The following is a 27,588-nucleotide window of genomic DNA, read 5'->3' on the forward strand; positions in this document are numbered from 1 at the left end:
TGCTTGCGAGGGAAACGCGTTGATAAGCGATGAGAGCGAAACCTGTCTGCCTAAAATGGACCGTGACAACAATATTCCTAGGCACTGCTCAGCACACCATTGCATCTTCCATGTCCTCCTTCCAAGCCCGCTTGACCTGGTCGAGGAGGCCGTCGACGGTGAGCACATCCAGGGCTGTGCCCGCAAGGCCCTTGCCAGCACGCAAGGCATGTTCAAAGGCGATGCGCGTGCCTGCAGCGCGCTCAAAGTCGACAGTGTGGGGGCCACCACCAGGACGACTGCTGCCGTCGATGGGGATAGACGGAATGCGGAAGCCGGCGCTGAGGCTGGGCATCGCGTAGCTGACGTCGCCCTGATCGGTACTGGCAAGAGTCCTTCCACGGGCGTCGTCGACGTCGAGATTGTCGGGGATGTGCTCGTCGTCCGGGACGGCAGGGTCCTGGCGCACGAGTTCGTTCCAGTAACGTGAATACGCGCAGGCCAGCAGCCGGTTGGGGATGTGATCGGCGTAGCCGCCGCGTTCATCAAGCGTCAAACGGGCGCCAGTAGCCTCGGCACCAGCACGGAAGCAACCGTCAACCTTTTGGCGCAGCTCAGCGAGGCGACGCTTCGAGGGTGCTCGCACGGCGAACTCGCCGGCCGCGTGCTCGTGGATGATGTTGGTGGCTGCGCCGCCGTCGGTGATGCGGCCCTGGATGATGTCGCCCGGCGCCGTCTGCTGTCGCAGCATTGAGAGGCCCGTGTACGCCTGCACGAGAGCGTCCAGCGCGTTGACACCCTGCCACGGCGACGCGGCCGCATGGGCTGCCCGGCCCTCGTACGAGGCCATGAAGTTGGTGATGGCTGTCGTGCGCATCATGGCGCTGGGCGTCGTCGTGCTTGGGTGCGTGATGAGCGACACGTCTGCGCCATGCTCACGGTAGGCGCCGGCTTCGAGGAGGCAGACCTTGCCACCGCCATCTGAAGGGTCAGTACGGAGTAGGGGAGGGGAATCAGGGGGGTGAAGCAAGAGACGGAATGATGAGCGAAGAAGAGCAGAACGGTGGAACGGAACGGTGAACGAAGAGTCTAACGGTGGAAACGAAAAGGTGGAGACGGAACTAGAGACGGACAGTGGGGATGACGAGCACGATGAAACGAAGAACGGAACAGCGTGATAACAAACAGAACTCACCCTCTTCGGCCGGGGTTCCAAAGACGACAATCTTTCCTCCGAGACGATGCTGCCACATCACCTCGGCTGTCGCCAGGCTGCCGGCCACAGACGCCGTGGCAATCAGGTTGTGGCCGCAGGCGTGGCCGACGCCGGGTAGCGCGTCCATCTCGACGTTGAACGAGACGACCGGCCCAGCTCGCCCGCTATCGTAGACGGCCACCCAAGCTGTGCGCATACCATAGGCCTCTCGCGTGACCGTCCAGCGTGCGCTGTGGTTGCCGCTGCCGATGGCGCGCCCTTCGTAAAAGGCCGTCAGCCGTCGGTGCGCCTCGAATTCGTGAAAGGCCAGCTCCGGGTGGTCGTGGATATGCCGATTGAGCGGCCACAGAGACGCGCTGGCCTGGTCGACACACGCCGAGATTGCGGCGAGATACCGTGGCGGTGAGGCCGACCGGCCGGATACCTCCCTGGCCTCTCTGGCCTCTCTGCTGCCCAGCTCGACCGCATCTGCGTGCGACACGAGCACGAAGCCGTCGCTCTCTAGTAGAGTCTCCGTCGTGGCCATTGCAATGGAGAACTGGTGAACTGTGATGATGGCATTGGAGTCCTGGCGCTTTTTGGAATTCAGCATTTCCGGGTATTATGCATGACTAAGCAAGTGCGGGTCACAGTCCCTTAAACCAGTCGCACATCTGGACACACCGCCCTCCCTTTCCTTAGTTAAGGGCATTGCAGATATTAATTAGACCTTCAAAGCATAGACATTGGGTTTGATCCTGTGACTTGTACTCTGCGCACCACTATTCTGTACGCGCAGTCTGCGCGAATACCAGTGTAAGACCCGTACATTAACCCTTGTGGGATATACGTCTAGACTGGTTGCACGTATCCTACATAGTAAGCTCTAAGACCTTTAGAAGATCTAGTGATATATCTCGTACGGTAGTTGACTCCTTACAAGCAGATTGCCCGCGCGCATTCGCAAGCGAAGATTTACGTTAATTACTACTTTGTAAGTAATATATAGTGTGTTATTAACTATGTTTATAGGATAGGTTAGCTAGCTAGTGCAGTTACTTATTGTACTAGTCTACCTCCTTGTTAGTCTCTATGCTGCAAGGGATGTCGTTGGGACTGAATGCGGATGCGCTTAAACCTCATTCGTTGCTGACTTGTGTGAAAAGCGAAGCGAGATTGACAGAAAACAAAGAGAATTAGCTGAAGTCAATATTTGCGTGCAAGATTGGAAAATTCACCAGGATTGATACGGAAGAGAAGACGCCGGATGAGGAAACGAAGAACATTCAATGAAGTGAATATGACTATAAATACCTACATACAAGTGGCAAAGAAATATGGCCACGTCTGAGTCTTGCAACTATTTACTAGCATTTTTATGGTGCACAGCCGAACATAATAAGAAGATCATTCCTACCAAATCTCACATGAAAGTTTTCAAGTCTTTGGTGACCTAGACGAAGCATCATGGATAAAAGACTGTCTCCGGCCAGAGCGAAGAAAGTAATCGACTTGCTCGGGGCTCGCCTTCGCAAGGAGATTCGCAGCATATACGGAAAGGTTGATGATACGATGGCCCAGTACATGATCAACGAGCTCCACAGCCAGATGATAGTTACAGTGCCCCACAACCGACTGTACATGCCATGGACGGCGAGCGACGAAGGATTTTTGGCGATGTATAAAAGTGTCGGGAGACCGGCCAAAGAGAAGGGCGACAAGACCCGGAATGCGGACGATGCGGACAATGTGGACAATGTGGAAATCAAGCGGGAAGACGCTCCGGGTGAAATGGGCGAAACTATCGCCTTTGCTGCTAATATGAGAAAGCGAAAGCAGTTGGCAACTCCAATGATGGAGCTAGAGGCACCGCGAAAGAGAAGACGGCCAAGAAGGAGTCTGGAGTCTGGACTGTTGGACCAGCCGGAATGGATAGCAGAACTGGCAGTGGAGCAATTTCAGCACCGACTCAGTCAGACGGACACAGATGTGACTATCACAGAAAGTGACATCAAGCTCTTCTTCTCGGCTGCTCTCCATTGGATATTCCACGGGTCAACCCGAGGACTGCTCCCAGACATCCTCCGAGAGAGCTTCGGGCACGGAGGCAGGTTCAACTTGAATAACATAGCGTGAATAGGTTGTCGGAAAAGCTGCGCGTGGAAGAGCAAGACACTGAGATGGCCGAATTTACCCAGAAATGAGGCGAGATGGCCCTGCATGAAGGGACACAGAGAGACAGTGTGCGCCTGCTCATGTTCTCACGCAAGGTGGAAGTGGTGCATCGCTTTGACGGCCTGATGCGACCGGAGAGGCGGCAGTGGACGATCGACCTGCTAAGACGCCACGGCTTACGTTGTCGCCAAGGCCTGAAAATGCGTAACTGTGTCACACAGTTCCTCAGCACGGAGCTCGGCCTATCGAGCAGGAAGGCGTCTTGGACTCTATCCGAATTTGGCGGTCGGTGGCCGAAATTTCCGAGTGCTTCGGCCAGGGCGCCCTGCTCTTTCTCAATGTCTTACCGGAAAGGACGGCAACTCGACTGTACTCGTCGGGTCATCGAGTATCCTGCGACAGGCGCCGGTTACCACCATTACTCGCCGCGGCGCGCGAACAGTATCCAGGCATCCAGCACATCTGTGACCTGGCTCGGAAGAATGTGGTGGAGCCGGTCCTCCAGCAGCACAGTCTTCCTGTAACGCCGGCACCAGAGTTGGGCCTTTTGCCGCTCGAAGAGGCGCTGCGGCGAATTGGGCAGTCATGAAAGAGCTGGTTCCGACTGAAGGAGGCATAACCACGGTATATGTATTGCGACCTGAATTGTGGGGTAGTCCAGTCTGGTTGTGCATGGATAGTTCTGAAGATCCTGTACTCGTATGTATTCCGATTGCGTATGCATTCAACCTTGTTTTGCAGTTTTGTGGCGCCAGTCTGACTACGAGTCCAAGATGGACTCGCCAGTTGTTTGACGGTGGGTTGTTTCTGGCTACCGCTGGCACCACGTCTTTCGAACCAAGCATAAATCATACTTTTCCAAGGACAAGCGAAGATGGTATTTAAGCGCGTAGGATCTCCATAGAAGCACCACATGTACTCCTTTGTAGACCGCGCTTCCACTGTTCGAGGTTCTGTTAGATATCTTAGATTTGTTCCTCGCCGTTCTGCGCAAGGATTATTCCCCGGCCAAACTCGTACTTACGAGCGGTTGCATTGCACACAGCTGATGCTGTGGCCCAGTTCACTGCCAAGTCCACTAGTCGTCCGTTCGGAGCTTATTCGCGCACGAACACGGACTATTTGGGCGGCATTGGGAGCAAGTAGAAAAAGGGACGAAGATGCAAAGATAATTTTATCAGATGTCCGTCGCTTCGAGTAGTCTGTCGAGATTTGTCGTTGGCCCCTTGGCACACTTGGCGCTTTGGCCAGCCTGGGACGTTTGGGTTTTCTAGGCTGCTTGGCCATCTTGGCGCAGAGCAATTGTTCGACAGCACGCGGCCACTGAGCTCCGAGCCCAAGTAGAATGGGGAAGTACGTCCCCGACAGCCAAGGAACCCAGCACAGGCAGTCACCAGTTTATCAGATCGGATGTGGACCCGAGATGGGAGCGAAAATCGGCATCAGCAGCTGCTAGCTCAGTCGCCAAGGAAAGGTCCAGAGGAGGACGTGTTCGTGACCGGGGCTCCAGATGGGGATAAAAGAGAGAATCGCAGCTCCCTCAGACTGCACACCCGGAACTCTCATCCCAGCACCAGCACGACCGAGACCAGGACCAGACCAGCATGACAGACAACCAAGCCGCCGTCTCTGGCGCGGCCAATGACAAGGAGGCCCAGATCGTCACCACGGCCATGGCGAGCTCTGCAGACAATGACAGCGCGTCGCTGCACAGTGCCGGCGGCCGCAGTCTCCGGGTGCCCATGACGATGAAGCTGCTGTCTGTCGTGCTCGTGTCCCTGATCGGCTTCGGCTCGCACTGGAGCTCGGGCGTGACAGGTGCCATGAAGAGCACGCTGAAAAAGGTACGCTCCCGTCCTTCCTTCCTGTTGTCTTCGTCTCTTGTCGGCCTGCTCACGCTCGGCAGAAATTGCACATCAACAACGCCGAGTACGCGCTGCTCGATGCCAGCGAGGACTTTATCAAGTCGGCCCTCATCGTGGGCACCGGCCTGGTGACCGATCGGATCGGTGGTGCCCACGCGCTGCTCTGGGGTAACTCCCTCTACAGCGTGGGGGCCATCCTGGTGGCAGCAGCCACGACGGTGCGCAGCTACCGCTTCATGATCGGCGGCATCGTGGTGCAGGCCATTGGCGATGTGACCACGCAGGTGGCCCAGTACAAGGTCTTCTCGTCCTGGTTCGCGCCCTCGGACGGTTTTGCTTCCACGCTCGGCTTTGAGCTTGGTCTCGGCAAGATCGGCTCCTTTGTCGGCCAGGCCACGGCCAACGTGATCGCCCGTCGTCTCGGCGACTTCAGCTGGGTTTACTGGATGGCCGTGGTGATGAACGTGTTTACCAACATCGTCACCGTCGGCTTCTTCTATTTCACCCGCTGGTGTGGCCGCCGCTATGGCGACCTGGCTGATCCGGCCACTGGCGAACGACTGACCGAGAACAACAAGTCGTTTGAGCTGAAAAAAGTTTGCGCCTTGCCGTGGCCCTTCTGGGCCGTCATGGCCTTTTCCCTCTTCGAGACGTCGACGGCCATCGTCTTCTCCGGCAATGCCACCGAGCTGGCCGAGCAGCGCTTCCACATCGACTCCGTCAAGGCCGGCTGGTATGCGGCCCTCAGCAAGTATACCGGCTTCTTTCTGGTTCCCGTGCTCGGCTTCGTCATCGACCGCTTCGGCCAGCGCCTTACTATCATGCTCGTCTGTGGTGCTTTCATGTTCACCGCCATGGCCCTCGTCGCCTGGGGCGAGACCGTCTCTGGCACCGCTGCCAGCTTCGGCGTCTATGCTGTTGCCTTGTCGCTCGGTCCGACTACCATCATCGACTCGACCCGCACTTCCATGTGGTATCCCGAGGTCTTTGGCTCGGCCTATGGCATCAAGATCGGCCTCAACAACGCCATGAACATCATCATCCGCATCGTCACCGGCGTTATTCAGGACCAAGACAACGACAGCTACGACCGCGTCGTCATCGTCTACGCCGTCCTCGCTGCTGCCTCCCTTGTCGTCGGCATCAGTCTCGTCATCCTGGGCCGTTTTAGCATCGACCTCGGCCGTCTGCAGTGGAGTCGCATCAAGCGCATGGCTAAGGGCCACACCATTGGCGAGCGTCGTGAGCTCTTTGAGACAGGCAAGAACGCCAGACGTCATCGCCTTTTCAGCCAGTCCTGCCTCGTGGCTGCCATCTCTCTGATTGTGGGCTCGTGGATCGCCTACTTCTGGGGCGTTGCAACAGGCAACAATGACTAAGCACATAGCTTGTGTGCCGTACAATTTGCAAAAAGTAAAAGAAAAGAAATAGGATTGTGAATTAATTCTTAGAGATAGAAATAGAGTCTGCAAGGGGGAAAAAATAGCAACTCCTCGTTTCGATCAAGGGACCTCCGGGTTATGAGCCCGGCGCGCTTCCGCTGCGCCAAGTTGCTTATTCTTGTGTTCGATGAGTAAGAATGGCCAGTGGGGCTTTATTATCGCAGTGGCGCCGATCAATTCGCTTTCGAGGAATGGGGCTAGACATCTACGACGTACGTCGTAAGGAAAAATATTGTTTCCTCCGCAGGAAGACTACGACGTACGAGTGCAAAGGATGCCCTATCTCGGACTAGTGACCCAATCCGACCACTTTCAAAGCTTGAGGAAGATACTGAGTAGGCAGTCGATTTCTGCTCGGCTCGCTGAAAAATAAGCATGACGCATAGGAACGAGTATACATAGGAAAGGAGGCCTAGATCTATGCTATCTTAACTTCCATACAAAAACATGCCCAATACGGAGTAGGCCGCAACTTGGCTTTCCTGCTCTAGTCGAAGGGGTATATTGCCGCTTTGAGCTGTGTACTCCATAGGGTAATCTTTAGCCGTCCCTCTGGTCCGTCAGCCTTGACCCATGTCCGTTTTCCCTTATGTCTCGTACGAGCACTCCACCCGGGTTAGTATTCAATGAAATGTCACAGCATGCCTTCCCTTATGGAGTACATACTCCTTCAGAAGTGGACAGTGCACAGAAGTGATAAGAGGAATACATACGAGTACCTTGATGTGCTGCTATGTACTCCGTACAGAGTGCATATTTGATAAATGACAACGAACCTGTTCAAGTTAGTTCGCATAAATGCAGGCTATGTGGAACCAGAGAATGGGGCCGGATGAAACAATAGGCCATAGGCAAACCAATACGACAATAGTGCTTGCATACAATACAAGTCCCCAGACATGATGAGTCAACTCTCTGAAACTCTGCATCTGTACTCCGTACGGAGCGCAACGTACTCAATATACCATATGTATGTACTTGTATCCTGTAGTATGATAGCATACTAAAATACAACTACTCCGTACGGAGTATCCACTGGCGTTACTACCGGCTTTCATGAGTGTGGGGCCGATTGTCGATGGTCTGAACTCGGTACGGAGTACGGAGTACTCCTCCATATTAGGTCCTTCTCGTACGGAATACAATCACCTGACAATAGCCCATCGCACCGCCAGATGGAAGCAGTTGCCAGTTGTGCGGAGTATAAATCTGCACAAGGTCTACCACACGTTCCTCGAATCCTAAAGGCTATTTATTGTCCCTTAAATTATAAACACGTTTTGCAAAGCACATACTTTACGTGCCTAACCGACGACATGTCTGCTTGGGAGGTAAAGGGCAAATACGCCATCGTGACTGGTGCCGGAAGTGGTACGTGCCCTTGAGGGTTGAATTGCCAAATAGGAAATGCCGTGACTGATTGGCGCTCGTCACAACAGGAATCAACCATGCCTTCGCAGAGCAGCTTCTTTTAGCCGGTTGCTCGGTGGTTTTTGCAGACATTGCCCTTCGCCCAGAAGCCGAAGCAACAATCGCACAGTTTCCTTACCCACCTAAAGACGGAGCCCCTTCGGCTGTGTATCATAGCTTAGACCAGTCCAACTGGTCCCAAATCCAGGATACTTGGGATTTCACCATAAAGACATTCGGCAGAGTTGATCTTCTTTGTCCAGGTGCCGGTACCTGGTACGATCGTCGCTCACCTTTTTATTTCCCTCTCTCTAGGCTTCGGACCATTTGCTAACCCGGGTTTCAATCTTCATCAGGGAGCCACCAGCAAGTGCATTTTGGCAGCCTCCAGGAATCTCACCTCTTTCCAAAGATGACCCTAATAGCACTCTGGGTGTCTATAAGATATTCGCTGTCAATGCGTTGGGTCCCATCCGATTCGCACAAATTGCCCTGGATTACTGGCTGCAGAACAAGATTGCTGGCAACCTGATTTTGGTCTCTTCTATGAGTGCTTATTTGCCTTCTATTGGCACTCCGCTGTATAATGCATCTAAGGGTGCTCTCACGAGTTTCACTCTCAGCTTAGCGCAATGAGGGCTCGGCTCAACATCCGTGTTGTGGCCATGTGTCCCGCGACAACATATACACCGGCCGTGCAGAAGGGATACTGCTCTGGAAAAGTACGCGAAACCGACATGAACATGACGTCCACAGAATGTGCCGAGGCAATGTTGCGCATTGTGACAGAAGCCGAGTTTGGTGATGGCAACGTGGTGGAGGCCATGCATTTTGGCACTAAAGAAAAGCCTGATGTCAGAATACGGGTGGTTCCGTACCAGAAATTGGCGCCAGATATCAACGTGGAGGGTGAATTCAGCGGCAGAAACATTCTGATCGAAGAGGAGAAGCAGTGGGAGCAGCTGACGACCAAGGGAATGCGATCCTGAAAAGGGTGACCCAGCGGCACTGCAATACCAAAGCGTGCAGTAGCCTCCACTAGGTTGATATAACTAGCATTTTATCGTAATATTGTTTTCAGTATGCAAAGGCAAACTATCAGTAGCACACTAAAGACAAGGATGTCGGCAATGCTGTTGTTTTTGCCGATTTATGGTATTTCCGTCATCAGAGCCATTTTCGCAATTACTTAGTATCTCATTACTGAAAATCATATAATGCATGCATGATTTGCAACTTGGCACTGACCAGGCCTGGATAAGCAACTGTGCGAGCAGTGCTGGTACAGACGTACTCGAGACATAAGCATGCTTCCGTTAATCTCGCATATTTTATCAATTTAATGCCCCGTCTACTCCGTACACCGTTCGATCTCGCTGTATCCTCCTCACTGAGAGCAGTGCTTGTACTTCCGCATTTTTCTTTTTCCTGAGGCCAAATCATAGAGCACGGTTGCGGTTGCGACCAATGGTACCGCAACCTCCACACTATTCAGCCGTAGTATGGGTACCCGTAGTCCCCCTAACTGCAACGCAATTAATATTTCCCTGGTACTGCGTGTTACCCCTTGACAGCTATCGACAAAGCAAGCACCCTGTGTGGAGCACACGGCGGTCTTTCCGTAGTAAGCGGTTATCTTTGCCGGTCAGCAGAAGAGGCCATACTATGTAATAATGCCCCTCCCCCCTGAAGGATATTCGGAATTGTGATATGAAACGATGAAGATACTACGGGACACTCCCAACAAATAAGAGCGAATTCTGTCTGTTGTTCAAGCGCTTCACCCCAAAGTTTTGCTATTTTTGTTCTGCTGTTTTCGCTTTTTTTAAAGAGCTGGGACAAAATGCCACCGCCTGGATGGAAACCGATCCAGCCAACTGGCTTGGCCGCAACAATTTTAGCCGTTAGAGTAATCTTTTCAGCACTGAGCACCATTGTGCTATCTTTGCAGATATGGGCCCGCTACTCGAACCGTATATTTGCACTTGAAGATTGGCTGATGTGTATTGGCTTTGTAAGACCTACTTTGATCTGGCGATTGGACACCGATTTACCCGCTGACGTATCTACCAGATAATAAACATGACACAATACTCTGTTGTGTGCTATGGGACATTCACAGGACTAGGCTCGTATGATGCAGATATCACTGGGGGGACTACCGGAGCCACATACATGGAGGGAATCAAGGTAAGTCTTGTCAATGATTCCTACAAGCGTGTATATTTTTAAAGGTTAATTTTAGGCAATAGTCGATATTTCTATGGCAGGTTTTCTTTTTGAGCGGTTTCGGTTTTATCAAATGCAGCATATGTGTCACCCTTTTACGTATCGCTGCGGTCCGCTGGCATCGAATCGTCCTGTGGACTCTCATCGTTATCACAACAATCTCCAGCATCTTTGTCACCATTTACGTCCTGGCTCAATGCAGGCCAATAGCTCGATCTTGGGGTGAAGTAGAGGGCACTTGTCTTCCAAAAACAGTCACTGTCGTGATCACGTTGGTCATTTCCGCCCTCAACATCATTACCGATGTCACAACGGCGATTCTTCCCTTCCTTATGTTGAGAAAGGTGCAGATGGAAAAAAGACGGAAAGTTGCGATTACGCTGGTTCTGTCCCTCGGAATCCTGGCTTCAATAGCAACAATAGCGCGTCTTCCTTTCGCCGATGCTTACTTTGCCAAGGAAAACTATTTAGGTAGGAGTTGGACGGTTCATAACTGTGAAATGCTTAGTATACGCTGACCGGTCTGTCTTTGATTAGTTGGAATTGGACACGTCATCCTTTTCAGCATGCTAGAATGCGACCTTGCCCTCATTGCTGGTTCGCTGCCCATGCTTCGAGCATTTATCAAAGGATTGCGCTCGTCGGCCTCTGGGTCGAAATCGAAGACGCCCTACGACCAGTCTGAACTGGTGACTATCGGACGAAAAGGCTATACGCGGCATACTGACATTTCCAGAGAGGAGGCAGGTGACGGAGATGGGAGTGCCATCGGCGTTGGAGGAATCACTGTCGGGCGAGAATTTATTATTACACACAAGGAAAGGTCTACTGATAGCCTGCGGCCTTAGAAATGGAAGGATCAGTGTTGGGGTTGTCATCTTCGCATGCAGGTAGCTAGCTCGTACCTTTTCTTCTTTGCATGCCAACCCGGATAATACTAACATAAGACAAACCTAATAAGCAAGGAGGCAGTAGAGCTGGACCACTGTAGACGCCATAGTAACCTACAGCTTGCCCTTGGTCCAGCTCGTGCCGGCGCATATTGCTTACACAAGAAAAGTTGTGCGAAGATGCTTCCCTTGACTTTCACCTACATTGACAGTTAAATCGTACAGTTGCCTCTGATTGGTATCATATGCTGTTTCCACCACAACTAGCACAGATAATGCCATAATAAAGATTCGGTATACAGAGACAGAACGAAATGTTAGTAATATTGTATAGCACTATTTTCTTGGCTTAGGTAGTTGCAGTCCGATGCTAGGTTGATGTTGCCAGGGCCATGTCAGACAATCGTTGCGGGCGGTGCACCCATCTAGGCTCCAATTCTTCTCGACGAGGGACTTTAGACACACCGAAATAATCAAAGAATCCAGCTTTTTTGTTCTGCTTAGTTGATCGCCAAACTTGAAAAAATAAACGCTGGAAATCGCTACTATCGGACTTTGTTAAGGCCCGAGGCTGGAAGAAAGACACGGCTAAGTTCATAGCACAGGAACGTCTTGACAAACACAAACACAAAAATGCTAAATGCAGTTCATGGCAAAATTATACATTATTGCATTACATACATTCCCTTATGTGCTTTTGCTAACGATAAATGTTTCAGCCGCAGTGGCCCAAGTGGGAATCTCCTCACGATGAGCAGTTGTGTCGCTGCCGGACGCACAGTAGACGTCGCCTACGTCACAGTAGCTCTGGATCTTGTCTGCATATGTGTTCAGTAGCTCAAGGCTGGAGTGGCCGCGCGAGAAGATCTGTAATTTCTGTTAGAAGACCTTTTCATCGTATCGGCGAAAAGGGGACCAGGTTACTTACCCCGTCGCTGCTCGTGTCGGTGCCAGCGTCAAAGGTTTGTCCGTGTGTAAATGTTGGGTCTCCAAAGACGGTAACGGCAGAGACTAGAGACGATGTTAGATACCTCGCCGTAATGTAAGGTACGGTCCTTCAGCAACGTACTGTGATCCACGTAGCTCGCTGTGAGCGGCGTAGGCTTGAGGACACCACCGGCAAGCGCATCGGTAATGACATTTCCTCCTTGGCTGAAGCCCACCAGCACAATCTTGCCTTCACAAGCATCGGCATAGTCTTGAACCAAGGTGATCAGGGCTTTGATGCCGTCAGTCACGGAGCTGCTGTAGATCGGATCAACGACAGAAGCGGGATAATCCAGGGCAATGCTTCCAGAGCTCGGAATAGCTTCTAACACGTCGTTGACGACGGTAGCCGTGCTGCCAAATCCCGCATCTTCTTCACTGCCGCGAACACCAATGACATAAACACCGCTGTAACAGGTAGTGCGTGTTTTTAACTCGACTGGCGCAGCGACTGTCAAAGCCGCAAGAGCCAAAGTCGAGAGCGTAGTAAATGTCAACATGATGATTGTTTTGCGTATATATTCGACTGTGTGCCTGAAGACAGTGCCTTCGCCCTTGATCAGTGTGCTTGCCAGGACTGAAGAGACCGATCGGGTAACGAGGGGATGCGGGAGTTCTTATTATGCCCGGAAAGACCACTCCATTATCGGACATTCAAGTAGGATATCTGCGACAGAGCGAATCACTTTTGTCTAGGCGGCCATCGTGGCCATGCGACATTTAGCAATTGGCGGAGCTCAATGCACCTATGGAGAACTATCCCATGTGGGTAGGTGTTTCTGTGTTCGTGATAGCCTTGACCCCTAAACGGCAAGTCGTCCACATAGCCCCCAGCAGAGGCATGCGATCGACCAAATTGGTCTGGGAATATCACCTGCACTGGCCCGTGACACGACGTGAAAACCGACAAGCTCATTGGCCGCATGCTACTTTTGGTCGCATAAATTTGTAGCTTTTTCACACCGAGTGCTACCCTGTTTGCCGCGCATCGAACGGGTACCAATTCAAGATGAAAATTGCTATTTTTCTACTCCGTTGCATTTTAACTATGCTCCTGAAACAGACTGCGCCAGGTTTAAGGTGTCGGTACCAGTGACAAATGCTTGCCTCGACACGTGGGCTATGCATTGTCTCGCTACCTGCAATTTACGCTGCGGCCCTGATACTAAAGTAAAAGGCGCAGTGTAATACCAAGAAATCGGCCCGTGCCGAACAGTCGCCGGCGTATGCGGTTACGAGTGAGTACTCCGTGCACCTCGGGGTTTTAAGCCACACTCCGGTTTGCACGTGAAACGACCCACTCTGGTCGTGTGAAATCGCTACCAAATACTCCGTAGGTTCTAGAGAGAAGTACTCCATACTCCGTACGACGTACATAGCTGAGAATTGTGGTGGTTTTGAGAATACTGAGGAGTATTTTGTTTCATATGTGTATCATCCATCTAAATCATCGGACGGGGTTTATGCAAACTCGAGCATTCCAGGAGTGTTAGGACAGGCGTACAATATGAGACGAACCCGTACGGAGCAAATTACAAGTCATGGGAGACTGTTAAGGTTCGGTGATACTACTTGAACTTGGGCGGTCACTATTATATAAGCGCGGGCGTACACCTTGCAAAAGAAGGCCATACTGAGGAATATGGCTACTGTGCTGATGGCACTCGCGGCGGTGTATGCTTTCACACCTGTGACAGCCATGTCGGCAGATGTGATGAGTGGCTTAACCTGCTTCCTGATAGGAATTTCCCATCAGTGTCTGCCGCGGTGTAGGAAGCCGCCGAGGACGCCTTTTGTTGCTGTCGGCATTCCCTGAAGAACAGCCTCATTGTTCGAGTAACACTGTCGATTAAAGATTTTCTTAACATTGAGCAATAAATTGGTTATGGTAGAAAGTTGAGCAAAGTTTAGTAAAGTGAGAGGATGTATCTAAAACGGGGCTGCTTCACGTTGCCTTTTATTTGCCCTCATTTCACATAGACAGTCTTTGGGACTCTCTTCAGGGTGGCTATCGTAAGGCTCGCATGTAGATCGAACCAGAGCATTCTCCTCTTTTGGTTTCTCGTCGCCTACCGTTAAGGTAAACCAAAACCTGTTCTCGGGCCCGTTTCTACCAGAGGTGTACGTACAGACCTTGCCATGTCTACTTGGCACTGACATATGAGCACCTTACAACGGCGCATGCATATTTGACAACCGCTGACATTTACGCAGCCATCGAGCGCACAAATAGTGCATAGTAAGATGTGCAGATGTCGTAAAAGCGCCGCCACTTCGCGAAACAAAGTCTGCATTCTGTCAAAACTCGGTCTGATACAAACTCGCCTGTATGTTGTTGTATTGGCAAAGAAGTCGAAGTGGCGGTGCCGCTAATCATGCAGAGGTTTGCACATCCACGTTGTGACTTGCTATTGGCCAACTATTTCTGAGGCTGTCAACTTCCTAATTGCCTCCATGCACAGCATGGATTTTTATTCTCGGTCAGCTGCCTTTGTGCACCAAAGTGGCTGCGATCTCGCCCCAAAATTGTCTGGTATCCTACTGCATCATCCAGGTCTTTGCGGCTCTTTTGGACCGATTGGCTACGATCAAGTGTGGATGACGGCCTGAAGGTCTGACAGCCAAGACAACCTGCCGCAAAATACTGCCCGACTTTTTGCCCGCTACTCGGCTAGGACTCCAGGAAAAGATGCACATGTCGCCTGAACGGACTACATTAGTTCGCCGGTGAATTAGCACACGCTGACGGAATACATCCTGCTGTCGGCGGTAGAAAATATTGAGCGCTAGGTTTCTTTGGGTACTATTGGCAATAGATATACAAAGGTAACAAGCAGCCCATTGATTATACCGTGTTCTTACACATTTTACAACGGCCTAGATCAGAAGAATATTGTTGTTTTGTCGTGGCTATGGCTCCGAATAAGAAGACTAATGGTGTTGGAAGAAACGGCATATATGGCTTACAGAAGGCCGGTTTCGAAAGTGGTACCAGTAGTCGCAGTACGAGTGTTGCTGGTTCTACAAATGGATGCTTCTACAAAAACGCATCTGCTACCTCTCCCAGCGATGAAGGACGTTGCATCCGCTGCCAAAAGCCCACAACCAATCGCTGCAGTGGTTGCGACAGTGCGCCGAATCACCCCGACGACGACCGACCCAACGGCACCGGCATCATGGCCGTGAAAACGTTCTACTGTCAGGCAGACTGCCAGAGTGCTGACTGGGCTCACCACAAAGCGACATGCACAAAGCTGCGATCGCGCAGGACGCTGCGCCAGGCTGCGAATGTGCTGCAGATGTCGTTTTGGCGCATCCGCCGGCAAGCATATCCCGTGGCTATCAACAAGGTGGATGTAGTGGCCGACTCAACAGACGTCACCATTCACGCGGACCACACAGACAGCAAAGGCGCAGCTACCTCGCTGCACACCCTGTCTATTGACCTCTTTAAGGGAGACAAGGAGCTTGAGAAAGCAATTCTCTCGCATGCGGCTGCTGCCGACGCCGTTGTTTGTCTTCACGAGATGGCTAGAGAGCTTTTTTCCAGTGAGTTGGAGGAGGTAAGCAGAGTTCAGAGCAGGGAAGAAGCCGCTAATCAGACAGGCCTCTGCTGGTCCCTCGAGGAGGTGACAGTTTTTCCTACCACCGACAAACTGAAAGTCTCCACGACTGGCCATCCTAGCCCGCATGTTTTCTATCCCGAGACAAAAGCCAACGAGCAGCAGCTGTCGCTACACTTTCTATACCGGCTAACGTTAAAAACCGACAAAACCGTGTGGGCTGTCGATGTTACCGGTGCCCAGCACGGGTTTCCGGACGCGCTATGTCCCTGGCCAACGTATGCACGTGATCACTGCAATACCGTCGATAGAAAGACAGTCCAAGAAGCGCATGAAGTCGGATACCTCTGGAACGAGTGGAAGAACGGGCCAGAGTCTGAGAAATGGATTGGCGAAGCACTTATGGCCGAAGTTCACAAGAGTCTCTGCGAAACAGCAGCAGCCCTTGGAGGCGAACTCGGCCGACTAGGCAAACCAGGCATTCAGAAAGAGCGACTTGTGGCACTTGACAGACTTGAAGCAGCTGCTGGCCGGGCTATGATGTCTGTGAAAGAGCATGGCTACAGGATGGGAGTGATAGGAGAGGTTACCGAGAATTGTGGGGTGCATGACGGTGACAGCGAGGAAATCGGAGAAGAGGAGAAGGACGAGAAGGAAGATGAGGGTGGGATCAAACGTGAAACGTCAGTTCAGGATTCTGCTCGCCTTGGCCGCATCACCCAGCTGGAAGCATCTCTAGATGCGGCCGCCAGCAGCATGCGCATCGTTGCCACGCCGCTGGCTTGTCTACGAGAAGCACACGAGCTTCTGCGTTGTTGGAGGACGATACGAATGACAAGAACGACGATATCGATACAGCTATCAACTACAACACTCCCCTCTCCCTCCTCCCTTACCTCCACGCCTTCCAGGTTGCCGTGGCCAACAGCGACGAAGCGCGTGCCCATGTTTTTGCACAGCGTGCCCGCATGCACGACTGCGCTACCCGGCCTGCAGACCATCCGCTTTACGGTCGCACCCATGCATGGCGCCAGAGTCTTGCTGGCATTCCCATCGGCCTCGGCCCAGACGATTTTGAGGCTTGGCTGTGGCGAGAGGATAAGGCTGCCAGCTTTTGTGGGACAAAGAATGGAAGGACTGCTGCGTGTTTAGCTTCACAAAGTTGGCGGTAGAGAATCTGATTCTTAGAGCATGGAGGCAATCGAGCAAGCCAGAAGACATAGTTGTTGCATCACATCGACGATCAGTAATCAAAATATTCAACTATCACTCATTGGAATGGATCACTGAAAATTGTGGGATGCTCCGTATAAGATGTTTAATTTAGAGCGAGATAAAGAACAAGAGTACTTCTAATCTACTCTTCTTATGGCTCTATGAAGCCTCCAGGGTCGTCTCCTGTCCTAACTCATCATCCAACTTCGGCGTGCGGGCGAGCCAGCGGCGAAAGACATAGACCATGAAATGAGCGACAAATATCTGCTCGGTAGTGAACATGAGGACCGGAATGGATGCAGTCGACCGCGGCAACAGGTCGACGGTGATCCACATGGCGTTGAGCAGGGGAATGCCAAGAGCGGTCGTCTTGGCCGGCCCACAGAAACAGATGGCGATCGTCTCGAGCGGTTCGACCTTTGTGAAGAGAGCGCGGCCGAGGCGAGACGACGGCCAAGGCCGCCACGGTGGCCGTGCCAGAACAAAGACGATAGCTGTCCAGAGCAGGTAGAGGGCGACGTTGAACAGCAGGATAAAGGCGATACATCCGGGCTTGAGCAGCTCAAAGGCGTTTGTGGCAAAGCACGACGAGAAGGTGGTCCTGGTGGCAAAAGTAAGAAAGAGGGAGGAGAAGATGGAATGTTGAAGAGTCTATAAAGATGAAGAAAATAGCCAAGGAAGGAGTAGAAGGGAGAAGAGAAAAAGAAGCAGAAAACCTCATACCACGTAATCAAAAGCAAACAGACGGTCGACAGTTTCTTGAGGTAGAAGCGGGTCAATGTGGACTCGACAACGGCCGGCCAGGCCCAACGCAATGACTGACCGACGACGAGAGGTAGAAGGACGCTGAGGCCGATCTCCTTGAAGACGTGGACATACATGGGCCGCAGGTCAGCGCCATGGCCGCGCCAGATGTCAAAGTCGGACGAGCGCGGCAGCAGGGCGATGGTCCAGGCGGGGGTAACAAAGGGGCCGATGAGGTTAGCGACGAGGACTTCGACGAGCACAGCGGCCTCGTCGCCGCCGGCGGCACGGGTCATGACAGAGTTGGACGAGATGGTGGTGGGAAGGCAGCCGAGCAGGACGTAGCCGGCGACAACGGCGCGATCAATGACGCGGCGATGGTCGGCGGCGACAATGATGCGCAGGACGGCAGTCAAGATGGCGGGCGCGACGACAAAGGACATGCCCTGGACGAGGACGTGCAGTTGCCAGTTGGTCAGATGGACGATCAGCTTCTCGCGCGGGATGCTGAGGCCAGAGATGAGGAAGATGTAGGCCACGGCGCCGTAGAGGATGCTATACTGCGATCGGATTGTGCCGCCACTCTTGGCCACGTCGGGATAGAAGTAGCCGAGAACGCAGGCAACACCCATGCCGATGAGCAGCCACTGATCGAGCAGCAGGAGAAAGAGCCGCTTCGCCGTGTGTGGCCATCGAGCGGACTGTGATGATGGCGGCGATACGGGCGATGGCGACACCGGCAAAGATGCCTGTCTGGCCTCGGCTGCGATGGCAGTGTCCTTGTCTAGGAAGACACCATGTCCGTCGGAGATGACGCTGCCAGGAACCACCGCCAGCTCGTCTTGGCGTCGCTGCGGGTCGCTGCTGTCATTCATCGCATCTGCAACCGGGCCCGGTTTAGTGGTTGAAGAGCGCCGAGTAGATGCAGAGACAGCCGAGGCCAGGTACAACTCACGTGGAAGCCGTGCTAGACAAAGCTTATCTTTCGCCATGCTTGGCGCTAAAGAAGAGAGAAGGGGTTCAGACTCCCAAAATGGAGCTCACAATTTGGCCTGCTCACATCCAGGTCACCGTCAGTACAGCTGCAACACAAACGAAATTTCACAAGCAACCGTGCGGCTGCTTCTAGTGTATCTTTTCATAGTTAACAGTGAAAATAGAGCTCGTCAGCTTAGTCGTCCATGATGCGACTCGTTCTTTTCCCGCAAAAAAGTCGGCGTCTCCACTGCGAACCGGAAAAAAGACGGAAATATCCCGGAAGTTTCCCGTTAAAGTCGGTGGCCGCTATACACACGCTGCGTGCGCCGAATAAGCACGGAAATAACGGTCCACCTTATATAAGCAACCAATAATCCCTACAGAGCACCGCAGAGGCAAACGCCGCCAAAAAGCATAATCTCAGCACTGCCTAAGTAGCACCAGTACCGGCACCACCGCGCCAGCAGTGGCCTATGGGCCTGCGCAGACAAAGCCATAAAATGACACATTCATACCACGTATACTCCGTAACGTAGTAGCAATAGCACTAGGATCAAGCAGGCTAAGGAGGGCATGCACCCGCAGATTATTACACGTATAAGGCCGCGACGTCGCTTTTGTAGCCAGCCATAAAGCAGACTTATAGTGGAATATGCCACTGTAGAGGAGCTGTGAAAATGTGCTTATTCAGACTTCGTATTATCCCGTCTCATATTCGGTGCACACTGGCGTGTGTATAGCGGCAACCGCTAAACTCCCGTGCTTAGCCGGCAAAGACAATTAAACAAATTTGATTCAAACTCCAATAATATACAAGTTTACGGCCGCTTCCTTCCTATTTTCCTATTCATACACATGATGCAGCTTAGATGCTGGAAAAGGCCGCCAGACTCGACATAGCTTCACCACTGGTTGTGAACATGCAGCAGTAATCGCATGACGAGCCCAGATTGGCGTTGGAGACCCAGGCCGGCTCCCAGTAGAAGAGGCCAAGACCCTTGCTAACACCGGCCACAATGGCGGCGACATCCTTGATCCAGGTGGCCTGGCCGGCCGGCGAGATCGGAATGCTCGTGGTGTCGCTCGGGAAGGCGTACTTCGGGTTGGGGCACGACGACGGCCAGTCGGTCTCGGCGACGACCAAGTCCTTACCCCAGGTCGAGGCCATGTTAGTCAAGCTCGTCTTGAGCGAGGCGAGCGTGGCCTTGGAGTTGTAAAAGGGATAGTACGACACGCCCATGATGTCAAAGTCGGACAGCGTGAGCGGGCCTTCACCCAGCACGGTCGTGTACCAATACTTTTGCGTTTCCCAGTTCCAGCCGTTGTCGAGGTGGATCATGATCTGCGGCTGTGTGCTGAGGGTGGAGGCCTTGATGCCAGCCGAGGCCGAGTGCAGCAGCCGGGCGGTGTTGTACGGGTTCTTGGACAGCTCACCGGTCGGGAAGAGCAGCCCGCTGGTGATCTCGTTGCCGATCGAGATGATCTTGGGCTGGATCCCCGCCTTCTCAAACGTGTCGGCCACCTCGAGCGTATAGTTGTACACCTCCCAGGCGAGGTCTTCGATGGCCGTCGGCCAGCCTGACGGGATCGCCTGGTTGGCCGGGTCGGCCCATGTGTCGCTAAAATGCAGGTCCAGATAGACGCCCAGGCCGGCTGCTACAGCTCGCTTGGCCAGCGCCACGTTGTAGTCCAGCCCGTACGTCTTGTCCGACGGGTTGACCCAGATCCGCTGGCGGACCGTGTTGATGCCGCTCGAGGCAAAGATCTTCTCAACCGCCTCGGTCGTGCCGCTGGCCGTCGAGTATTTTAGGCCAGAATCCTCCTCCACCGGGACCGAGGACCAGTCGACGCCCCGGTACGTCAGCTTGGCCTGGACAGCCGAGAGGCCGAGGGCGAGAAGGCAGACAAGCTTGGACAGCATCGTGTTGTTTGATAGAAAGGGGAACAGAAGCTTGGGAAGAGAGAGAAGCCGATCATCGAGGGCAGAAAGACCTCCCTTTTATTCTTGCCCGGTCACATGTGACCGGCCATCCGACCGGATCATGGCACCCCTATAGGCTGTTGAATTGGTGGAGCCTCGTCCAGAGTCCCGTTTCACGATGTCCTGTGATTTTCCGCTTATGATCTCCACACACAATGGGGTAGATGTGATGGACAATGCAACTCTATCCAGCGGTCAAAAGATCAATTCCCGGCATGCAGTGCGACAGGCTCGTCTTCCATCCGTGGACCCCGGACGAAGTATGTTCACAACGACTCCTGAATCATCCTCTGGCAGCATCACGCAAGGTGGACTCAGGAGTCGTGAGGGGCTAATGATAATAGGCTAAAGCGGAAGCGATGGAGTGATGGACGAAACAGAATGGTGGCGACTGGCACTAGCGAAGCAAGATACGCCATGCTTTCAGCCGCTACCCCGTAATCTCGTCCACCCGAGTGCGTACTATACCCGTAGGCGGCTCGATCTCGTGAGCCTTGATCCACTATTACGATAAATCGTATGTGGTAGAAGACGCCAGACCCGGTGTTTTGCCTAATCGAAGCATCTCTGTACTCAAGCTTGCATACTCGTACATGTATCGCTGTCCTTGACAATTTCCGGAGCTAACCGACATCAACGCCTGTGTTGCGCACTACATCATCTCGCTTCATAAGCACCGATGCTTCTTGACAAGGGCTAGGGTCGGCCGAGACGTGCTGGCCCGCGACTAGCTTGCTACGTTTTCTATTTAGCCGCTCCTTTCCACCACGCCAGGTGCACCGTGCAGCTGTCTCTCAGACCGAAATGGCTGACTTTAGACCATCTCAGTTCTGAGTGCTGCTCCAAGATTCGGTAATGCCTGTTCTGTGATGACAGCCTGCTTTGTAACGACAGGAAAGGCTTCGTCGTCGCTATGGGCTATGGCCTCAGTGCCAGAGTGTTCCTCTCCGATAACGTCTATAAACTGTAGTTTCTTCCTTCTAAAGAGGGGTGAGCAACGTTAGTATAACTATCTCCATAGCTGTGGTAGACAAGAAAAACGTACTCTTTATGTCTGAGAACGAAATAGAGCACCTGAGTGAAAACGATGAGACCAAGGCTACACGACAAGCTGAAGGGATAGCCCTTATGAAAGCGGGGCGCCTCAACAGTGGGATATGCCAAGATTCCAGTCCTATAGGAATCAGCGAGGAATGCTACTCAGGGCAACTCTGATACTCACCATGCCGTCGTCGACTGGGCGATGATGTTGATGAAGACGAGGGTGAAGGACCGTGTCTCGGGCGAGTCACGCAGGATGTTGTTGACCCAGCCGTAGAGCGAGCTGGAGAGCGAGTACGACCAGGATGTGCTGCAGAAGGCCCACCACTTGGCGCCAATGGGGACATTCCAGATAGTCTGGGCGTGTCAGTTAAGGCGGCATGTGCATGCATGTACATAGAGAAGACAGGAGAGCTCACCAGGATCAGCATGGCGATGGAATTGGCGGTGGCGGCAAAGGTGATGCCCCAGCGCGGACCCCAGAGCAAGTCGGAAGAGAAGTTGGTGAAGAGGGTGTAGAAGATGCCGAGCGCAGACGGAAGGGTGCCGAGCTGGTTGACCTCCTCGGAGCTATACTTCTTGAGCGACTTGAGCCAGAGCAGAAAGCCGCCGGTGTTGGCGCTATGGTTCCAGAAGAGCACGTCGACGAGGACGACGAGGTAGAAGGACTTTGTCGTGAAGATCTGGCGGATGTGATGCAGTTTCAGCTTTCCCTGAACGGCGTGGCCGTGGTGCTGAAGCCGGCGTCGGGCTACGTCGACGTCGTGCTGGGAGAGCAGCATCCGGTTTGGCTGGTCGATGGTACCGGGGATGAGGAAGAAGCCGGCGATACCGACAGGAATCGTTATAATGGCACAGATAATGTACATCCAGCGCCAGCCGGCGAGGCCGTGGACGCCGTCGAGCCGCTGGGTGGCTGCGGCCTGGACGAGGCCTGCCGTCAATGTGCCGATGGGCAGGCCGATGTACCAGATGCCACCGCGACGGCTGATTTCGTAGCGGCGGTACCACGAGCCGAGGACGTAGTGCACGGCCGGGAAGTAGGCAGCCTCGAACCAGCCGATCATGAAGCGGTACGCCATCATCTCCGAGTAGCCGGCCGCACGGTACTGCAGCAACGTGAAAATGCCCCAAAAAACGTCCAATCCGGGCAACAGGTAGTGCATAGGCACATACGTAAAGACAAACAGAAAGGGCAGCTGGCCGAGAACAGCCCCGACAATGTAGATCGTCTGCAGCTGGATCAGCTGGTTGCCGTAGAAGCCCAGGTCTTCCTTCATGCCCGACACATAGGCATTGTCTGCAGGCCGGTCAGCAACTGGTCCGTCTCAGCCCGTCCCAAGTCTGTCGGCTCGCTGCTCACTCAGGTTGTTCTGGTCCAGATTCTTGACCCAGTATGACACCACCAGATACGGCACGATGATCAGGTCCAGCTTCATGATGAACTTGCGGTCCTCGGCCGTGTCGTCCTCTGAGAACCACCGGATCTGCCACCACTTCTTCTTCGCAAGGTCGGCCATGGCGAATGCTGTGCTGACTTGTGTGCGTACTCTCTACATAGTACAGCATGGCAGCTATCTTGTCTACATATATATAAAGGACGATACAACAGCTGCCAAACGATCCTCTGCACCACCACTCTGCAACGTCGCCATTGGACAGACAGGCCGTTTTTTCGTCCTGGCAGTTGTGAGGACCCCGTCTCGAAGCAAACCAACATGAGGTCCGGCTATGTACGTCCACCCCATCATCAGCACTAACAAGATAGCACGGCATTGCGCCGTCCGGCTCGCGATGATGACATCAGATAAGAGTCTGGGCAACAGATTAGTGGCTGTGGCGGCGACGATAACGATCACGGCGTTTCCGTGAAAATGTGGTGACGGCTAGCAGAGAATAGCGACATACGGAGCCTCGGATTGTGCCATCCGCTTGCTGCAACGATCGGCGTGCTATCTTTAGCAGAAACACCTCCGGCCGGGAGAATGGCCGTTATGCCTGAAAAGGCTAATGTGCCGCATGACGATTGGACTAGTCCAGAATTAGAATGCAAATCGCGCACGGAAATGTCGCCTTGCTATCGGTAGACACATCTCCGACTACAAGTATATAAAGACTTCTCCTCGCGCAAGGCGACATATAATACGCATCGCTCAGAAGGTTATCAAAACTAACACTGTCTAACAATGTCTACTAAATGACGCGCAACTCCCCGAAAAGTTGCCTCGGCTGAGGAGCCCTGGTAACGTGACCCCGTTTTTTCTTGTACGGTTCTCGGCCTGAAAAACGGAAGAATTTGCGCAAGGAACCGACACATCTTACGTCGTATGCGGGAATATGGAATGAGGCCACTACTATGTACAATGTCGGGTTTTGAATCCTGGGCCCTGCCATTTCTCGATGCGTTGGGAGTGTGGAACCTCAACATGCTGGGTCTGGCAAGGGGTTTGCATCGGAATATAAGGATCCAACCTTATTATAGGCTGGCATGACCCGGGAGATTTCAGCACAGCTTCGTGTGATCCGGTATGCATGCTATGTGGAGTCCCCATTTTCGTGCATCTTTTACATCCCCCCGATCCACTTCGAGATGGAAGCGCCGGTAAGCCACTCAATACCCGACATTCAGCAAGCGCTATGAGCAGTGCTCTTAATTCCCTGCATGAGCTACTGCGTACAGATTACGTGTCACAGTCCAACCTCCGCCTTTGCTGTTTCATTTGTCCCGTCTTTTTCTCCCGCTTTGCCATGTGTGTTTCTCTACTTGGGGGTTTTCCATTTCCCCCTCTCTCTTCCCTCTCTCTACAACGTACAATTTTCCCTCAGCTATTTTGGTGCATCACGGAAACGAACTTTAAATCTACTGGAAAAATGGCAATGCCTACACCCAAGCCCGGCCTACCTAACGGCGAGAACCAGCCTCTTCAGGCTGCTGTTTTAGTAAGCCGCCCTTTCCTGCTTCGTGCTTGTCGACAATCTAACCGCTCGCCCAGGATGATGCTAACTCCTCACTCGGAAACGATGCCGCCAGCTCCACGGCGTCTATCACGTCGAGCATCTTGCGCTACCGGACATTGAACGGCCGGACCTACCACAGTGATCGGGGAGGCAGCCAGTACTGGTGTGTTGGAGTGTTCCGTTGGACCTGCTAAGCAAAGCGCGCTAACAATTGTAAGGGGTGCAAATGACGATGCCCAGAACACCATGCTAGACATCCAGTAGGTCAGCCAAACGGAAATTCTGCTGGTTTGCCACGCTAACTGTTTGCTAGACATCATGTATTCACACTGGTCTTGGATGGCAAGCTCTATCTGGCGCCTTTGCCGGAGGAAATTAATGTAAAGCTGCAATATTGTGTATACCCAGTACTTTCGAAACTAACACGTGCTCTAGAAAGTTTTGGACATTGGAACTGGAACAGGTCTCTGGGTCCTGTAAGTATCTTGCTCCTTCTGCAATAGGAAAACAGCAACTAATATGGCCTAGTGACTTTGCAGACCAGCACCCCCAGGCCACCATAATTGGCACCGATCTCTCTCCAATTCAGCCGACATGGGTTCCGCCCAACGCACGCTTGTATGGCCCTCTTCGGTTCCTTCGTCTATACTTCATAGCTGACAAGGTCGTAGCGAGATCGACGATCTCGCAGAGCCATGGACGTTCGATGAAGCATCAGTAGACTACGTGCATATCCGTTGGCTTATTGGCAGCGTAAGGGACTGGCCGGCCTTGTTTAAAGAGGCCTACCGGGTCCTGAAGCCGGGAGGTTGGATCGAGTCGTTTGAGTGCAACGGCCTGTTCGAGTCTGATGACGACTCTATCCCCGAAGATTCTGCTACCTCCCAGTGGAACGATATCTTCGGAGCTGGTGCCAAGACGTTAGGTTCCTCTTTTACCGTTGTCCAAGACGGTGTCCTACAAAGAAGCCTGGAAGAGGCTGGATTTCCAAGGATTAAGGAATCTCCGTTTAAGGTCTCGGTGATTTTTTTCCATTCTCCTCCAGCTCTCATTCTAATAGCTGGCAGATTCCATTTTCCGAATGGCCTCAGGACCCGAAAATGAAAGAAAAATTGGCCTGTTCGCCCGGCACGTATTTGAGAACGACATCGAGGGCAGTGTTGGCCTGCTTGCCACCATGCTCGGCTGGTCAAAGGACGAGATATCCGTGTTTGGGGCCCGTCTTTGTCGCGATATGCGCTGCATGGATGTGCATGCGTTTTACTGGTGCAACGTGATATGGGCCCAGAAGCCTTTCCATGCCTAGAACTTCAATAGTTGACATGTTTGGCTGCTACGTACTACTATCACCGGCTGCTCGATTGCTGTTCTATTGATGACACACCACACCTTTCTTGAACATGTGTGGCTGTCCCCCTACTCGTGAGCCTGCAGCGCAGCATTGTTGGTCACATTCGGAGAAGCGATGTGACACTTATGTGAATACGGACTGAAGGTAACATATTAGCCATACATATCATAAATGATATGTATTCAAGAGTTTTTTATTCTCTGAATAGTTCCACCCTACCAAAAATCTTACTCCTCTTTGTACTCCGTAAAAACCTCCCGCTTCCCTGATCTCCCGCTTCTCTAATTAATCTGGTTCCTCTCTACGCTCTACGTCGTGCGCACTGTATGTCGGGATCTTTTTGTTGTATGACAATATGGCAGATCACGCGGCAACCTTCATGGCTGCAGAATCGCCTTTGCCTTCGCCTCTGCTACAGTCCGACATCATTGCTGCTGATAACCATAGCGATGATGTGAGCCATCTACATGTCTCAGTCATGTGCTTAGCTGACGTTGACTGAATGACAGGAAGGATTTGACGACAGACACTCTGCAATAGCAAGCGAAGCGTAAGCAGCCAAAATCCCCACATTACAGAATGAATAGGAATCATCGCTAACTCATGGCCTGTCTTTCCTGTATAAAATAGGACCTCCACTGCCTCCATAGCCAGTAGCATTCTCAAGTACCGAACCATCCAGGGACGAACTTTTCATAGTGAAAAGTACTCGCCGTACTTCACTCCCAACGATTCAAAGCAGCAAGATTCGGTCGATATCAAGTAAATCGCAGTAGAAGTACGCTGAAAAACTACACGTTGACTGGTCGTACATTTCTTTATTTGTACAAATTGATCACACAACTCTCTGACAGGCGAAAACTGCCCGTATCACTAGTCATCACTACCTCACCCTGCTGCTTGAAGGAAAGCTGCTTCTAGCACCGATCCCCAACGATGTACAAGTTGGTTTTACTTTCTTGCACTCTTACCTACAGACAAATTAGACTGTGCTCTAACAACTAAATTACTAGAGAAAGTCATCGACATTGGGACAGGCACTGATCAGTACTTTCGTACTTGCTGCTTTGAAAAAAAGCACATGTTAATTCGGCTTTAATAGGTATTTGGGCTATGTATGTCTTTGCTTGTCTCTGCATCACGGAAATTGACCAGAAGTTTTAACCGTTTTATATTATAGCGACTTTGCAGATCAGTATCCCAATGCCGAGGTTATCGGTACAGATATTTCGCCCATTCAGCCTGCATGGGTGCCGCCAAATCTCAAGTTTGAAATTGACGACGCCACAATACCATGGGCCTGAAACAATGATACGTTTGACTTTGTGCACTTGCGATATCTATGTGGAGGCATTACCGACTGGAATGCGCTGATGGCCGAGGCGTACCGCTGCTGCAAACCTGGCGGATGGGTGCAGACCTGCGAGTGCAATCCTTTGTGCCTTAGTGATGACGGAACTACCGATAACAGCTCCGATATACAGATATGGGGGCAATTCTTCTACGAAGGGGGCGAGAAACTGGGCCGGTCATTCAATTTTATCAAAGACAACCTGCAAAGACCAGCAATGAACTCTACTGAACT

The 27,588-nt window shown here is 52.4% G+C and overlaps 10 protein-coding genes across 10 annotated transcripts; 5 read left to right on the forward strand and 5 right to left on the reverse strand.

The window, feature by feature from the left end:
• Nucleotides 1–88: 88 nt before the first annotated feature.
• Nucleotides 89–1,787, reverse strand: CMQ_3826 (peptidase m20; the record flags this gene model as incomplete). The annotated part of the gene is made up of 2 exons (XM_014319764.1): nt 89–960; nt 1,175–1,787. The coding sequence occupies 2 exons, from the start codon at nt 1,785–1,787 to the stop codon at nt 89–91; spliced, it is 1,485 nt and encodes a 494-aa protein (XP_014175239.1).
• An 854-nt stretch (nt 1,788–2,641) lies between these two features.
• Nucleotides 2,642–3,938, forward strand: CMQ_3881 (uncharacterized protein; the record flags this gene model as incomplete). The annotated part of the gene is made up of 2 exons (XM_014319819.1): nt 2,642–3,179; nt 3,571–3,938. The coding sequence occupies 2 exons, from the start codon at nt 2,642–2,644 to the stop codon at nt 3,936–3,938; spliced, it is 906 nt and encodes a 301-aa protein (XP_014175294.1).
• Nucleotides 3,939–4,953: 1,015 nt separating this feature from the next.
• Nucleotides 4,954–6,593, forward strand: CMQ_3361 (major facilitator superfamily transporter; the record flags this gene model as incomplete). The annotated part of the gene is made up of 2 exons (XM_014319299.1): nt 4,954–5,193; nt 5,256–6,593. The coding sequence occupies 2 exons, from the start codon at nt 4,954–4,956 to the stop codon at nt 6,591–6,593; spliced, it is 1,578 nt and encodes a 525-aa protein (XP_014174774.1).
• A 2,105-nt stretch (nt 6,594–8,698) lies between these two features.
• On the forward strand, nt 8,699–9,055 carry CMQ_4159 (uncharacterized protein; the record flags this gene model as incomplete). Its single annotated transcript, XM_014320097.1, has 1 exon — nt 8,699–9,055. The coding sequence occupies one exon, from the start codon at nt 8,699–8,701 to the stop codon at nt 9,053–9,055; it is 357 nt and encodes a 118-aa protein (XP_014175572.1).
• Nucleotides 9,056–11,872: 2,817 nt separating this feature from the next.
• On the reverse strand, nt 11,873–12,672 carry CMQ_3718 (acetyl xylan esterase; the record flags this gene model as incomplete). The annotated part of the gene is made up of 3 exons (XM_014319656.1): nt 11,873–12,052; nt 12,114–12,196; nt 12,255–12,672. The coding sequence occupies 3 exons, from the start codon at nt 12,670–12,672 to the stop codon at nt 11,873–11,875; spliced, it is 681 nt and encodes a 226-aa protein (XP_014175131.1).
• A 2,676-nt stretch (nt 12,673–15,348) lies between these two features.
• CMQ_3492 (uncharacterized protein) lies at nt 15,349–16,887 on the forward strand (the record flags this gene model as incomplete). Its single annotated transcript, XM_014319430.1, has 1 exon — nt 15,349–16,887. One exon carries the CDS (start codon nt 15,349–15,351, stop codon nt 16,885–16,887), a length of 1,539 nt encoding a protein of 512 aa, XP_014174905.1.
• Nucleotides 16,888–17,109: 222 nt separating this feature from the next.
• On the reverse strand, nt 17,110–18,686 carry CMQ_3953 (sodium bile acid transporter family; the record flags this gene model as incomplete). The annotated part of the gene is made up of 3 exons (XM_014319891.1): nt 17,110–17,551; nt 17,674–18,574; nt 18,650–18,686. 3 exons carry the CDS (start codon nt 18,684–18,686, stop codon nt 17,110–17,112), a joined length of 1,380 nt encoding a protein of 459 aa, XP_014175366.1.
• An 851-nt stretch (nt 18,687–19,537) lies between these two features.
• Nucleotides 19,538–20,593, reverse strand: CMQ_4045 (arabinogalactan endo-1,4-beta-galactosidase; the record flags this gene model as incomplete). The annotated part of the gene is made up of 1 exon (XM_014319983.1): nt 19,538–20,593. The coding sequence occupies one exon, from the start codon at nt 20,591–20,593 to the stop codon at nt 19,538–19,540; it is 1,056 nt and encodes a 351-aa protein (XP_014175458.1).
• Nucleotides 20,594–21,467: 874 nt separating this feature from the next.
• CMQ_4195 (major facilitator superfamily transporter) lies at nt 21,468–23,214 on the reverse strand (the record flags this gene model as incomplete). The annotated part of the gene is made up of 4 exons (XM_014320133.1): nt 21,468–21,630; nt 21,876–22,051; nt 22,114–22,994; nt 23,058–23,214. 4 exons carry the CDS (start codon nt 23,212–23,214, stop codon nt 21,468–21,470), a joined length of 1,377 nt encoding a protein of 458 aa, XP_014175608.1.
• Nucleotides 23,215–24,565: 1,351 nt separating this feature from the next.
• CMQ_3975 (methyltransferase type 11) lies at nt 24,566–27,307 on the forward strand (the record flags this gene model as incomplete). The annotated part of the gene is made up of 8 exons (XM_014319913.1): nt 24,566–24,634; nt 24,688–24,815; nt 24,871–24,912; nt 24,966–25,032; nt 25,088–25,128; nt 25,181–25,270; nt 25,324–25,572; nt 27,184–27,307. The coding sequence occupies 8 exons, from the start codon at nt 24,566–24,568 to the stop codon at nt 27,305–27,307; spliced, it is 810 nt and encodes a 269-aa protein (XP_014175388.1).
• Nucleotides 27,308–27,588: the final 281 nt, after the last annotated feature.

This window comes from Grosmannia clavigera (genome assembly GCF_000143105.1).
Source record: "Grosmannia clavigera kw1407 unplaced genomic scaffold GCSC_113, whole genome shotgun sequence".
Taxonomy (NCBI): domain Eukaryota; kingdom Fungi; phylum Ascomycota; class Sordariomycetes; order Ophiostomatales; family Ophiostomataceae; genus Leptographium; species Leptographium clavigerum.